The 16,342-nt window shown below is 36.8% G+C and overlaps 1 protein-coding gene across 1 annotated transcript; it reads right to left on the bottom strand.

Annotated features, from left to right (window-relative positions):
* Positions 1-136: 136 nt before the first annotated feature.
* On the bottom strand, positions 137-14,744 carry LOC107188202 (sushi, von Willebrand factor type A, EGF and pentraxin domain-containing protein 1-like). The gene is given in 31 exon segments (XM_015576456.1): positions 137-306; positions 373-561; positions 640-799; positions 872-1,766; positions 1,966-2,102; positions 2,170-2,261; positions 2,348-2,521; positions 2,691-2,898; positions 2,982-3,196; positions 3,372-3,544; positions 3,636-3,745; positions 3,827-3,919; positions 4,051-4,204; positions 4,488-4,701; positions 4,778-4,877; positions 4,953-5,095; positions 5,191-5,487; positions 5,879-6,040; positions 6,115-6,327; positions 6,455-6,880; positions 7,129-7,344; positions 7,675-7,923; positions 8,351-8,599; positions 8,927-9,127; positions 9,266-9,478; positions 10,076-10,258; positions 11,666-11,830; positions 11,995-12,192; positions 12,853-13,108; positions 13,826-14,113; positions 14,466-14,744. Coding segments are annotated over 31 exon segments (6,822 nt in total).
* Between the last annotated feature and the right edge of the window lie 1,598 nt (positions 14,745-16,342).

Raw genomic sequence — 16,342 nt, 5'->3', positions numbered from 1 at the left:
ATACACTTATGGGATGTAAAACGGAAAAGTATTATAAAAAAATTGAAGATTTAATAATTTTGACATTGAATAAAAAACTGTCACATAAATTTGCTATGACGTTTCATTTTCATTTGCGCTAAAAACTATCCTTATATTAATTACCAGCACAATTTGGTGGCTCGCTCCAACGTCCGTCAGCTTTACACGTAATTAATCCCTGTCTTTTACCATTGGGACACACATATGTCAGCTGATCTTGATACAAATACGAACGACCGTGAACAGTAACTCCAGGCGGAATTTTGGGTTTATTGCATGATAGTTCTATAAATCGACAAATGGGAATGGTATGCTAAAATATATGTAATATTTATTATGTGCTACACTTACTTGAACATTTACTGTATACTCGAGACCATTTTCCGTTCGCAAGACATCTGGCATTTGGTTGTCCGAACATTAAATATCCAGGTAGACACTGATAAGTGATCATGTTACCAAACGTAAAATTTGTTGTTCCAATGTTGTCTTCTTTCAACACTGCATTTGCAGGTATTGATGGTTTCCCACATGTTACAGCTAAAAAAACATGCTATTGTTATTAATTCTTTGATATATTAATTAAGTGTTCGCCACAAATAATAATTTTATTCTTACGTTTACAAGAAGGAATTGCAGACCATGTACTGTTCGGGAAACAGAAAATTTCTCCGTTGCCTTCAAGGATATAACCATGGCGACATTTGATGGTGATGGTGTTATTAACAATTCTTGAGTCATTATTACTATTATCTGTGATGTATCCATATTCTGGGATCTATTAATAATTTCAATGTGAATTTCTGTCTTCTTAAAGACATTTATAATGATTATTGAGTACAATACTTACTGTAACTAAAGGGCACATCAATTCTTGGCAAATATCAGTCCTGTTGTCAAATATATTCTCAATTATACCACTATTTAACTGTAAATGATTAATTTCCCATTTACCATTCTCATTACAAGACCATGTTAAATCAGGAACATGTATACTAATATTTTCATGAATAAACGTGATTGCATTATTATTTTTACAAGCAAGAACTATTTTCTTTGTATAATTGTAATTCTCCACGGAGTATTCCAAGTTTTTATAGGAACCGTTATAATATTTTATATCGTTCAATGCCTCAGTATCATTATTCCAGATACTAGAATGATCATTGGTAACTGCTGCTCTTTTGAAATGCTTAAACAGTGGAAAATTCAAGATCGAACATTCGTAAGGTTCACAAGATGGCGATGTTGATGACCATTCTTCATTGTCCATGCAAGTTCTAATAATATCTCCAATTAATTTATATCCTACGTGACATTTTATTAAAATCTGCGAGCCAAGATCAAATTGTTTCTCAAAACCGTCATTCTTTATCAGTGTTGCGTCCTTATCTGTACTATTAGATGCTACTTCCTTCTTGGAAAGTTCGACGGTACCATTTTGCGTTTTTAAAAACATTTTACCGTTATTGACAATCCTGGGCGAGGGACACGTAAGCGGCATGCAGTCAGGCACGAATCCACTCCAAGTACCGTTCTCGTTACATCGAAGTTTGAATTCGGTTAATAAATTATGATTACCCTGAAATTTATATCCCGGATGACAGGAGTATCCAATGACGTCATCGAAATAATAATTTCTTTCGAGAGTGGTATTAGACGTCTCTGTGTCGAGATTTGTAGCAGAAATTTCGTGGAGATTATTACTAGAAGAACTGGAGAAGATTATGTACCCGTGTTCGATTCTGTAAAAACATTCAAATAAAATTCATTATAAAATCCAATAAGTCCATACGTGGTTTTCTTGACCGCAACCAAAATGGCGCCGCCAATGGGAAACTTTACAAAATTTAGGAACTTTGTTTATTCACGAATTATATCATTGTCTAAATAAATAACTACAACAATTTTTTCCACAATTCAGCATTAATTTACATAGCTTACTTTTTTGGCGATGGACACCCATAAACTTCGCACGTTGGTCTCTGGTGATCCCATGTTCCCGATTCCAAACACGTCAGAAATTTTTCCCCCGCCAAATGAAATCCTGCATCGCATTTGAATTCCAATTGTTGCCCCACCTGAAAGGGAATTTACCGAAAGTTTCGAGTTTTATTAACCAAACGGCTTCTAGGTTGATCCACGCACCTGTAGGATCGACAGATCATCCCTTTCGTATTCTTCTATCACGTACTCGATGTCACCGTGTTCCGGAGCCAGTAAATTCTTACACGTTCTTCCTGGCATACAGAATTGAAATGATTCTCAGAAGTTCTCGGTAAAGAAACTTTCGCGTAGCTAGTAAAAAATAGTAGGGGGTATACACCTATGCAGACCGGCGGCAATCCACTCCATTTTCCGTCAACGTTACAAATCCTATGGGGATTGCCTCGAAGCTCGTATCCACTCAAACAAGAATAGTGTATTTCATCCCCGAAGAAATACGATTTACCTTGTATGCGACCTCGGGGAAAATATCCTGGAAAACTACATTTTCTTCCTGAAATAAAGATGAAATCTACAGTATTATATCCCCAGCCAGTGAATTTGCACTCCAGTAGCAACAGATACCGTTGCCAGAATAATTTTTCTGGCTCATTTATTAAAGTTCATTCATACTTTGAGAAATTCCATTTTCAAAATTAACAATCGGAATTGCCCCAGCTTACTAGCACAAATTGGTGTATAGTAGCCTTCCCATTGGCCCTGTTTCAAGCATTTAACCTTCAACGATCGATGCTCTTTTCCACGAAATCGCACCACGTAACCAGGATCGCAATAATAAGTGATTTCCAATGAATCATCGCTGACGTTTATATTACCCTTAAACGGCACCACTGGCAGAGGACAGCCGCGACAAAAAGGGCTATTTAATATCTGAGAAAGCGAAATTTCCGTTTAACAACATGAAATCTTTCGTAATTCAAGCATATTGTTCTTTGAAAAGTGATATTAATTACAGCAACGTCACCGTGCGCGTGTTCTTGCACCTGGGACCAAGCGATCACGTTCCCGTGGTATTTGTCGCAGGTGTTAAATAAATGCAGTACATCTGTCGCTGTTAACACCGTGCTCCAAACGTCTAATAAAGTTATTTTCCCCAGGAATGACTCCGATTCGGAAAATCCACCGCCGACCCGGTCTTGTTCTTGACCGATCACGAGGGTGCCATTACCTTATTTTGAGAAACATTACATTCTGTTTTAGTGTTGGTTTGATAAATTATAAAACTGTGGTATGAAGCACATAATTAATAGTATAAAATTAACAATACTGTACGTATAAAGATAGTTATAAAGATAAATATTTAATGTGCACGTGGAAAATTTATTAGTTAAGCACGTTGTTACCTTGAACGATTGTTCCTTTCGCCAAACGAGATCCATTGTCCCGTAAGATCCCATCGATAAATACACTCCAGGCGCCATTTTCGGTTTCCCAAGTGATACAAACGAAATGCCAGTAACCATCGTTCACCTTAATGTCGGTTACTACCTTATGCCCATTCATGTATACAACGAGTCTATGAGATTGAAATAATTATCGTTTTTTTTTTGCTTCGATGTAAATTGCAAATTCATTTAATTCGTTTTACAGTGGATTTTATTCATTACCCATTGTAATCGGTTAACGTGAACGCGTTGTCGTAATACTGCGTCGCGTACGACAGCACGGTGCCGTAATTAAATGTGTCCTTTGATTGCAACCATAAGCACGTTGTTAACTAAAAATTCACGTTTGAATATCTAATTCATGGTTCGATTTCTTTATTGTTTTATCTGACCGTGTAAACTCGATTTATTACCTGAACAAGATTAATCGTAGGTCCTTTCATACTGACGTAGTCTGTCGTTCCCGATTTAGTAAAGTGCATCACATAATCGGATAACAATTCTATAAATGATTAAAGAAAATCTTCAAAGAAAAACATACAAGATTTCGAAATACCGTTAGCTTCTTCAATACAGAAAAGTGTATTTCATTTCAACTAAAAATAACGAAATATTCATCAAGGCTATACTTTCCAGTCTCGCAATTCCGTCCTGTAAATGGGACAGGACACTTGCACGTGTAATTAGAAATTCCGCTAAAGCATTCCCCATTATTCCGGCACGGAAGGCTTCCGCAATGATCCACGCTTATGGTACAATTTTCTCCTGTGTAGCCATCGTTACATTCACATCTAACAATTAATAAATTACCATTTTTTTATCACTAGACATACTATTAATAATAACTCTATTTAATCTTTATACAATTATTTATAATAATTTTGTCATTCCTTCATCTACCAACAGACTTTTTAGCCAAGCTACTTTTATTTGAATAAGTAATTTAGATATTACCAAGTTCATGAATTTTTTTAACGGACAACTAGAAATCACAGGATACCGTGTGTGATCTTTTGTTATACAGACGTTCTAATTATATAAATACATTCGGATAAATGGTATACTACCCCGTACCTATAACTCATTCGTGTTGCATTCTCCTCTTCGACATTCACGCAATAAGAATTCCCGTGGCAGGGGATCCAATCGCAGGCGAGCAAATTGCAATGGCGACCGAGAAAACCAGGCCTACAAAAACACTGCCATGACTCGTTGACAGTGCGACAAGTGGATCCTTCCATGCACGGTGAAGGATCACAGTGATCCACAGTGATTTCGCAAAATTCTCCTGAACGATACATCTCAATAAAAAACTCTATACGATTAATAAATTCTAGTATTCATTAAATATTTAACTAATATACCTTCGAAACCGTCTCTGCACTCGCAACTGTAGTCACTTTCGGTACTCACGCAGGTACCATTATTCTGACAAGGGTTGAGAGAACATTCATCCACTCGAAGCTAGAAGTTTAATATTATTTACTAACTCTTTTATATTTTAATTTCCTGAATAAAAAGAAGAAATACTTTCTTTACCTCGCAATTTTGTCCGGTATATCCGGTTTCGCATGTACAAGAATAGTTCACTGTGTTGTTTTCAGAATATCGTACGTTACACATCCCCTCGTGCAAACACGGTGAAGAATCGCATGGGTTTCGAAACGTCTCGCATTTCGAACCTGATGAAATTTGTTTAGAATATATGTTTTAGATTTGAATATACCTATTTTGCCTGAAAAGATGCTAATAAAATTAATAATTTGTAAATACTGACCGACGTAATAGTCAAGACACTCGCAACTGAAGCTGTCCTCTTCTTGCACACATTGCGCCCCGTTTAAACACGATTGCGGTTCACAAATACTTACTTCGATCTTATGCAATGGCAGACACTCGTTCGTGTTTTTGGCGCCACGATTTTCAGTAGTGGTATTGGATGGACAAGAGAGACAATTGGTTTGCCCGTATTCCGGTTGATAAAATCCAATGTCGCATTTTGAACAAGGATCGAGAGCCAAACGGCCGCCATGATGGCGTTTCTTTCGGGAATAATGTCCTGGCTGACACATAGCTAAAACGTAACAAATCACGTCTATATAATAATTACAATAATAGGTACTTTCGTCAGAGTTGTGGTTAATAGTAATTTAGTTTCCATTTTCACGAATAAATATAAGAAATAATAAAACAATTGCTTATTCTTTACGTTTGTATCCCTTTGAATAGAATTATTTCAAATTTTCAAATGATTTGCTCTTGATTACGACAACCAAACATTTAAAAATATTATAATATTTATCGAAGTATAGATTCTAATTTAATCTTCATTTTGGGACATGTAGACTTGAGGAGGGTTAAACTTTGAGGGATTTAGTATCCTCCAGAGGAAGAATGATTTTTTTGAAAAGTGTTTTAAAGATCAGGTAACCGACAAAGACGGAAGATTTTGATTTTGTGCTTACGTGTGCAATCGCGCAAAGATTTTGAATGCATTTTTCTCGTAGAAGTGTGCCCAGGACATCGTTTGCATTTTAAGGATCCGCTGGTGTCTTCGTATTCGCCGAAAGGACACGGACGACATCGTTTGGTCGAAGAATCGAAGAAAGTGCCCAACGGACATTTTACTGGATTTAGATAACGTTTAATAAAATGTTAATGAATCATAACGCTAAAAAGAAACGTGATGTATTTAACTAACCACAAGAGTGCTTCTTGAGAACGCTTCCTGGCTCACAAAGTTCTTCGAAATTTTTAAAAACCAGATGCAGATTAAGCGCAAGTTTTGCAATTTCTTGATTTGTTTTCTCGTCCAACAGATCAAGTTTTCCAGACTGCGACATTAATTCCGTTTTCTGTCGCAATTTTTCTATCCCCTCTCTCGGATTTTCGAAATTTTCTTCGATTATCTTTCCTACATTAAACAAGATTACTGTTAAATAATTCGAAAAGCATTCGAGTATCTCGGAAGTGAACAAATCGATATTTGAATTTCACAATCCTAAAGATTTATTCCTTTAATCGGTAAGCTAAATGCTTACCCAAAAATCGAAATTTTATTTCTATCTTCTCCTTCTTCTTTTTCGTTCTCGATTTGCTTTTATCCACGTTGTCATTCCTTTTGGCATTTTTTTTCGCTTTACTAGCAAGATTATCCACGGGTTCATTATTTGAAACTAATTCGACAGTAGAAGTATCTTCACTGTTTCTTCGTCTTCTTAATAAGTTTGAGGAAATAACGTCTGATGACTCAGGAGTTTCCACACACTCGGGATCGAAGGTAATGAGATTGCACTCGATATCGTTCCCACAAATGTCAAGCAAGGTCAATCTTAAATCGGCGGTAATGTATTCGCCCAACTAATTGAAATAACAAGGAAACATTTTTCCGTTTTCGGTGCAGTTGATTCTGTGTGGAGACAATTTCTCATTAATTAATGTTCTTTTTTTATTATTAGACCTTGGGTCTTTATGCAAATTTACATTTTTATATGCACACTCACGTTCTATTGGTACACATTTATAGTACTTGTACATAATTGTTACTAAAATGTTTAAATCAATGACTAAAAGCATTCATCACCTTTTCGTGAAATAAGTAGAATATAAATATATAATAGAATATAATAGAATATAAAAATTAACATTTGCATAAACGCCTGCAGTCTATCTATGTATTTGTTACTTTATATAGTAATTTTTAGAAGTCATGTACCCGAACATTCAGGAATGTAATCCTCTACGGTCGAGTTTTGATTACTCGTGTTACATTTCAGTAACAACAGATTCTCCACGACACGAGAATTAGGAACGTCCGTCGCGAATTCAAATCCTGTGCCGCAAGCCACTGCACACTCGTTCGTCTCGTTCGCTGATGTCGAGGAGCAGTTTGCGTAGCCGTTCAACACTTCTGGAATCTCTTGGCACACGTCTGAGAATCATAATAGCAAGACAGTGCAATTTACAATATTTCGAACAGTATGAATTTCTTCTCGCCAACCATCCACATACTGCTATTAACATTAATTATGATATCAGGATTATTCATTGTAACAGATTGTATTTAATTTAATATTAGAGGTCATGAGTATAGTAGACTCGCGATAATTATCCGCTGTTGGGGCTAAAGATGGGCGAATTTATTATCTAGATTCTAGATTATAGAGTTTCGAATAACGAATAAAAGATCAAAAAAGTCTGTCATAACGGATATATATCCAGCAGGCAATTATCGCGAATTTAGTGTATTTCGTTTGTTCACCTTTTATAGTGATGTTCAGCGCGCAACTCGCTTTGTTATCATATTTATCGATCGCGTTGTACACAACTTCCGTAAATCCAATGAGGAATCTGCTCTCCCCCGGCCGATAATTTTGTTCCACTCGTACGGGTGTTCTCGAATTGTCGTAAAAACCCGGCTCGTCCCAAGTTATGTTACTTATCCCAACTCCATTGTCAGTGAAGAATATCGGGGGATTTATGCAATTCTCGATCATTGGCGGTTCTGCGTCTAAAACCATTTCGAAATTGAATACGTTTAAAATGTAAGTCAGACATTGTATAATCATATAGTACGAACAACAAAATTGTACTTTAATCACTCTATACGCGATCACTGTAATAATTATCGTGCAGTCAGTTTGTAATCATATAATATACAGTCATTTTAGAACCACCTTACAGTCATATATAGTCATGGAGCAGTTGTCATAAACATCTTGTAGTCTCCCATAGTCATCTGAAATTTGTACTACCCGATAATGATGATTGATTAACTACGATTGAAATGTTAAAATCAAAAAGTAGTCACAACTGAATCACCAACTTCTGCAAGTAACCGTGCACAAAATGTGAATCTAAATGTGTTACAGTCAAAATATCTCCAGGGCTATTTATTTTTACTACCAGGGCTACTTATTTTTGGGATCGTTTGATACCTCGAACTTTGACTTTGAATTTGCATCTGGCCGTATTCCCAGCCGAATCCTGGGCCACGTACACCACGGTTCGTGTGCCGATTTTCACTTTCCACGGGACCGTGACGTACGGTTTGCTCCAGACCGAGGGTGATTCGTCCGCGTTGTCGGTGGCTATCGGACTCGTCCAGTTCACGTAAGCGTAATTCTTGCCCGGCAAACTTTTCACGGTGATGTCCGATGGACAGGTTATCGTTGGCGGTGAATTATCTGAAGAAAAATTCAATCGTAATTCGAACTGTGGATATGGGTGCGAAAAACAACTACAGTAAATCTTTGATGAGTGTTCGAAGACTTCTTGACACTGACAAGGAAAGGTTCCCAGGTATAACGACTGGACTTTCTAATGAGGTTTATGACAATGGTAGAGATTGGAATTCTGAAGCCAATGATATTTCTTTCAGTCGCATATGGCCATTACTTTATGAAATATTTAATGTTTAGTACCGAGGAGCCGTGGAACACTCACCGAGAATTTACTGTACGTCGAACGATTGAAAATGCTACTTTAACCACCAGATGGAATGCTATAGCAACCTGTGCAACGGTTAATATTTCGTCGTTGCGTCCAGACGCCGGAACGTCCACCGCATAATCGACTGCGAGGTCCCTCGAGCACGAAACCCTTCTTGCACTTGATGGTACAATTTGTCGCAAACGGCACCTTCTCGGGCCCGGAACAGATCTCGGGTGAAATCCTTCCGTTTGGTAAACGCTTCAAGGGCTCACACTTTATTGCTGTGAAAAGGAAAAACCTAATGTGATACAGTACTGTACCTATCTGTTTCTTAATACAATCCTCTTCTTTTTGTTAATCGAAACACCGAAACAGAATACCATCACGAGAAACGTGGTTCGCCAAATGCGTCGCCTCACCTTTGCACGCTGCTTTAAGGCCGTCCCACTGTGACAAAGGCAGACAATTACGTATCTTGCTGCCCCGAAGCCGATAACCGGTGTCGCATCGGAACTGGCAACGAGTGTCGATGGGATACGCCGTGTAATTCTCCATGAACAAATGCTGATCCTCTTCGTTCTGGCACCGCATTCGGCCGTGCGATGGGGCTCGAAGGGCGGCGCATGTTTTCACTGTTCAAACAATTGAAAAGAACAATCAAGCAATTGAATATTTAGGGGAGACCAAGGACAAACGTGACAATTGGTCGCTTTGATTCTGTAACTTTTAAATTTTGTAGAATTTAAACAAAAATTCATACACGATGACAGACCTTGATTATTTGGACAGCATAATCAAACCTGAACACTTGGAATATGTTACAACAGTTTTTTTTTTAAATACGACTTTCATTAAAAGGACCAGTAAATTGCACAAATAACCATTCATAAGCAATTTCAGGAATTGGCGGGGTTAACTCCGCATCGATTAAGCACTAATGATGATATGGACCAAAAGATTAGGTTCGATTAGGAATGTAGAAATTATTATCAGTGTTGATATATAATACTGTATATATTTATTCCATCACTCTCTCAAATTTTCGTAACAATAGGATTGATTTAAATACTACACATTTTTGCAATAATCTGTATTATCGATTTTCGTAATAATAATAATAAAAGTGGTATAGGTGTTTTAACTTGTTTAATATTCGAGTGATTTCCAACGTACCGTAAACTAGTTTTGCGTGAAATGTTAAAAATTTTTGAACTGCTCAAGAGACTCACGTAAACATTTTGGCTCATTCCCGGACCAACTGCCGTCTTTACCGCAAAGTCGAATACTGTCGCCGGTCAGATAAAATCCGATTCTGCATCTTATGCCACAGGCAGCGTGGACAACGTTGTTACACGCACTGGCCTTTACAAGGTATCCGTAATTCGGTATCCTCAGCTTGGGGCACGTTATGACTAGAAGCAATCAAAACGGACAAGTTTCTAATTTCATATAAAAATTACTAACAATATTTAAAAAAAAATTAATAATAAACAAATATTTTAACACAAAATTACTAATAAAACAATATTTGTTCATTTGATTCAAAATTCTGTAACATTTTGATTTATTCATTATATATATTGATTCGAGAAAAGTATTCTGTAATACTTATTGATAGTTCAAGGCATATTATAGTATAATGAAAATTATAATTTAAATTGCCAATAAAGAGATTTGCAACGCAGATCTCTTATTTTTTAAAAGAAATTTATTGACATATAAAAGTCGGCATTAATAATAGAAAATACTAACAAGTAGATCGAACGTATTTTAAACTTGAGAATTAATCGATCGAAACCTGAGAAGTTATCAGCGAGTCGACGTTAAAAAGTTTAAACTTCATTATGAACGAACGAAAAATTTATTTAAGTTTCGTAAGTTTGTATATTGTATTGAATTAATTATACGACATTTTTATCGAATGAAATAATGGATCCACGCGACTACAGGCCACGCGACTACGTCGCCAACACGAAAAACTTGACCGAGGGAATACTTAAAGAAAGACAACTGCAAATGAAATGGTTGAAGACGTATGAATGGTTACTGGACGAATATGTGTATGTATGACGATTAATATTAGTACTATGATAAAATATATTACTGTACATATTATTTGTATATCGTGAATTCATAATTTTCCTTTCGCTTCAACCCGATGTTCGATTTAAAATTGTTCTCGCGACCATAATATTTCACTGAATGTCTCATTATTTATAATTTTGTAAAACAAGCGTGTCAGAAGGGTGAACAATAATTGTTTATTAACGATTCATTATGCAGAAAATTGAGAAAGGAAACAGAGAAACTCTGCGAAGAAAAGCACACGGTTATCGAAACCGAAAAATTCATTCGAGAAGAAGGAAAAACGTGTTTACCGGCTCCGGTGACTACAAGCGGTGAGGTATCTATTAATTGAACAATATTTCTTAAAATAAAACAATAATATAACTTTCTGAGCCAATAGAAAATCGTCAAAATAAATATAATAGTTATTTATCTAATAGAAAGTCTACTCTGTGTACGAATTATATTGAAATGCAGAATTGTCAAGTTTAAGAGTAATTTATAAAATCGATTATTTTCACAGTATGGTTGGCTTGCATCGAAGCCAAAGTTCCAACTGGAAAAATATGGATCTTACATGCCAGAATATCCGGATCCTCTCGGAGATATAGTACATCTATCCGGGAATATACCTGTTCTCGCGGCTGGTAAAGGGTTCATTTGGTAACGAATACAAAGAAAACAGAAAACTCAAAATTACGCAACAAATAACTAAAAATAATGGACAAATAAAAGTTTTACAACAAATATACCTTCGCATTTGTTTCCATCGGTTATAAATCCTGATGCGCACACACAATGATCCATCGAGGTCGCTGGTATCACAATGGTCACGTGATTCACGTCGGGGCAAGACACGCACGTGGACGTCGAATCGCCGGAAACCTCCTCCGAAGCGTACGTGCCATTTGGGCAAGCTTGAAAAGCCAAGATCATTTCAAGTAATCATTAAATAAATAATGTTTTACACAATCATCATTTTTCTGATTATACAGAAATTTGAAATTTTGAAATTGTAAATTGCGAAATATAAATTTTGGAATTGTGAATTCTAAAAATATTTTGTTTTCTATAAACTTACGTTGACAGGATCCTTTCAAACCCGAGCCGAAGTATCCCGTAGTGCAAATGCAAGCGTAATGGCCCGTCGCGATACCGCAAGAGCACGTCGCGAAAGTATCGCAACAGCTCAGATCGTTTTCAATTTCAGTGACATTACTGCACAAAGTGTTACAATTATCCGACGGCGTCACTGGCACATATTTACCAGTTCTCAAATCTGTAAAAAAGAAATCTGGTGATACAATACATATATCGATACATTACCAAAAAGATCCAATTTTTGCATTGTTCCATAACACATTGTGGACCAATCGCTTCATTACTACAGTCTGTCTAATAAGAATAATTACGTTGTCCAATCTCCGTTATTGTTTATAATCGCCTTGCATATTTTGGGCATAATTCCTTAGATAAAAATCACCATATTGATCGAATAATTCTGCATATACAAACAATTTTTCAATTTTCCCTGTTATTAAACAGCACAAAGGTATGTAACCCCTTAAGAACACTGCTTCGAAACGTGTACAGAGCACTCACTTGAAGATGTCGTTTCTTACGAAGGTCGGACACTTACTGCAAAATTTATATATCTACAAAGTATTGTAAAGCTTGGTCGGGCTACCTAAATTCAGCAGAATTGTTATGATAACTACATCCAGATATAAATTTTCCCGATCTTATTTATTAAACAGACGGTATCTGTACCCAAGAACCAGGTGTTTTTGTGCTCTGGATATTTGATAACACGAGAATTTTCACGACTTACTAGTACTCCGTTCAAATCGAATTATTTTTATTTTATTATTGAAACTGTTTCGAACGGAACGATAAAATTATCTCGAAGCTACGGTTAATTGGTGTTCGTCGAACTTACCGCGATGCAACGCGCGTCGCGCAAGTGCTTCAAACTCCGCGAAACTGTCGAGAAAATAGCTGTGCGTGTAACCGGGAAAGCTGGCTATGTCGTGGAGCTCCTGCACGTTCCCTGTTCGTATACCGAACGTGAAGATCGTTGCGCCAGCGCTCTTCAGGAGGTTCGCAGCAGGTCGCGGATCGCCGCCATTGCTGAATCCGTCGGTTATAAGGAAGATCGCCTTCCTCGCTGTCTGACGCCCTTTCTCGAGGATCCTCTGTCAAACGAAGAGTCCAAAATATTCAGAAATTAATTCGAAAAATAAAAAAAAACTTTTTAAGTTACACGGTTTTAAATGTGTATATAAAAAAAATTAAATAGAAAATAAAAATATATATACAAAAAAATTTTTTAAAAAATAAGAAATAATTTTTGTAGCTATCGCAACAGGTTTGACCAAACAGAAGAACCAACCTAAATAATACTGCGTACGATACATTGTCACGTATACATATTAGGTCGGTCCATAAATAAGTACGCAGGTCTTTCTGGGAAATTTTGAAGTGAGGAAAAAGGAAACAGAATTTATGTTATCAACAACTCGAGTGTGTATTTTAGAACTGAATGGATAAGTGCAAGACTCCGAAAATATGATACAGTTTTCAGCACTTTATTTCCTGGTGTCAGAATGAAATAAAAACGGAGATAAGTCAAATTTTATAGAAATACAATTTCTCACAGGGCAATAGCAGAAAACTATTAATTTGAATACCCATTAATGGAACCTGTAATGTCAGTTGAAATTACTTTCTGGTCTACTTATGACCTAATAAATTAAAGTTTTGACATACCTAATGTTTTTTGGGACACCCTGATATAATCGTATTTTGATAAAAGAAAATTCAGTTGTCCTTGAAAATCGACCTATACCAACACTCGGAAGAATTATTCGCTTGTTAAATAGATAAAAAGAAAAATGGGGAGAGATGCTTACGAGTGCTTCGATAAGAGCGCCGCGTGTATAAGTCCCACCGCCTGTATAGTTAATGTTATTCAATTGTTTATTCAACAGATAACACTTGTGATCGTCTTCCCCGCCGCGGGATATTTGATCGACGTTCCGTCTGATGTTTCGTCTGCCTCCGAATGTCACGATCGCGACTCTGGTGGCCGACGGTTCCACGATGAAGTCGGACAAAAGGTTTTTCACGAAGTTCAATTCACATTGGAAATTCTTCAGGCCGACCGATCCCGAGGCATCGACCAGAAATACCAATTCCACCTATAATATATTAAATATAATTTTAATTCATACATTTTCTGAACGATTTGCAAGTATATATCTTCAAAAATGAATTGTAATCAAATGTGATACTCGAACGGAATATGAAAAATCTCTCGATATTTAAACAATTCTTGCCCTTGAAGAATAAATTACTAAATAGTACACTAATAATTATTAAAATAATATCCACCCGTTACTTGATCTGTGAAACATTGAAACTACTCCATTTCTCTCGAAATTTATCAAACTTGTTCGACATGTTTATAAATGATTAAACTAAAATAAATTTTGCAAGTTTTTTTTAACTACGGTTTTGTAAATAGCAGCAAGAAATGTACATAATACTCACCTGATCGGTTTGGTTCTTCAGCCGATCGATATGAATTTTGAAAAGACGCGATAAAATATCTGCCTTGTTCTTGAACGCTTTCTCCGCGTTCTCGAAGCTCAGGTTTCCATTTCTTTTCTCGCTGTAATTGAAGTACCACGGTTTCGCTTTATTCTCTTCCGGTACACCAAGAGGTGGCCCCTTGTCGATTAGATTCGTGGTATCGAAGGACGCGATCGAGACGAACATAGAAGACAGCAGTCCGATTAATATGTATCTCCTTGCAACGGGACCGATCATCTTTACAAATTCACATTTACTATTCGAGAATACTTTCAGGGCATGTTTTCACATGGTTATTAATCTCTTTTTTAGATCGATCGATCGACACAAGTGTTCGAATATAGTGAAAATATACAGTGTCCACTCGGTCAGACTGTTCGTTAAGTTTCTCTTTGGTCTACGTTTACACATATCATTGAACCTTCACTGCGATGGCTAGGATTCGTTCTCTTTTTCTTTGCTACAATAAAAAAATATCAATCGTGAAAAATCGATCCTTCGGCTTATAATTGTTTCCTTAACGTTCTCATTCCACAGAGTACGAAATGTTATTCGGTTGATTCGCTGGGAATTCGTTATCGACGAATACGATGGAAAATATGCTCCACGGAGGCACTGTCTTCCCGGTGAAACATCGAGAGGATAGAGTGTCGATACATCGAGACAAACTGCTACTGCTCCCTGGACGGATCGTGTAAACGAGAGGTCTGAGTGGTGGTCTGAGCATTTGAAAAGTTCAGAACAAGGGACTCTCTGTTCCATTTATACCGTGCACACGTGTTCATTCTCATCGAGCCGATCTCGACGGATGCCCGATCTATTAAGAGACCAAATCGAAAAACGCCTGGGAAATCACGAGTCACTCGGGATAAATCGGATTAACCATGAGGACCAATCGCTATCGATTTGATTGAACGTCCCGAATGTACATTCGCTTCTTTTTTTTATTTCATTCTCTGTTAATTTTCGTTTCATGAATTAATCGTGAATAATCCACGAAAATGCCTCGCATCGGCAGTCTAATAATTCGATAATGTGAAAACCAATAGCATTCACGAAATTGACCCAAAATGTCCGACTTCGATTTTAACGGGGTTTTGTAACATGATAATACACAGGTTCCTAAAATGATATGCGTGAAATATTAAGCGTAGACACTCGATAATCTTACAGTTACAAATAATTAACGTTACGTACCATTGAGACGTACTATGAATATGAGTCAAACTTATCGACATGTATGAGGTTGTTTGGCTGGTAAATCGGATGTCTTGGGATCGATTCCTGTTCACCGAAATCTTTTTGCCAACGAAACTTTGACTTCTATTCATAGTATCTCTTGGGAGTTCGTAACCTTTACGTGTCTATATCTTTAAAATTATCCAGTGTCTATGCTTAACATTTCATAAATATATCGTTAAGAACCTGTATACCATCATCTATCAAAACCTCGTTAAAATCGACGTCGAACAATTTGGATCCTTCCCTTGTAAGTGTCACTCCGAGCTTACAGCCTTCTTCAATTTCGTTGATGCTATGGGTCCTTCCTTTCTTAGTGAATCTTCGGGCACGTCAATGCACAGCTTGACATAATTGGAAGGTCGAAGTATTAATAAAAAAAAAAAATATTCATAGTCGATTGAAACGTGACTAGAAATCTTTCGACAAGAAGTTTATCTCGTTCGTCGCCTTCACAAGAAGACGTAACGTCTGTAATCTGCTTTCCTCAACGAGTTAATCAGTGATTCCTTATCCACAACGAGATGTTATGCGAACCGATGCATTGCACACAGGTCACCGACGTGTGTTTACGATAGCATTCGAGGAAAGGTGGT

The sequence above is a fragment of the Dufourea novaeangliae genome, unplaced genomic scaffold (assembly GCF_001272555.1).
Source record: "Dufourea novaeangliae isolate 0120121106 unplaced genomic scaffold, ASM127255v1 scaffold118, whole genome shotgun sequence".
NCBI classification, from domain to species: Eukaryota; Metazoa; Arthropoda; class Insecta; order Hymenoptera; family Halictidae; genus Dufourea; species Dufourea novaeangliae.
Note: the sequence above shows the minus strand (reverse complement) of the source record. Positions and strands in the feature narration are given on the sequence as shown.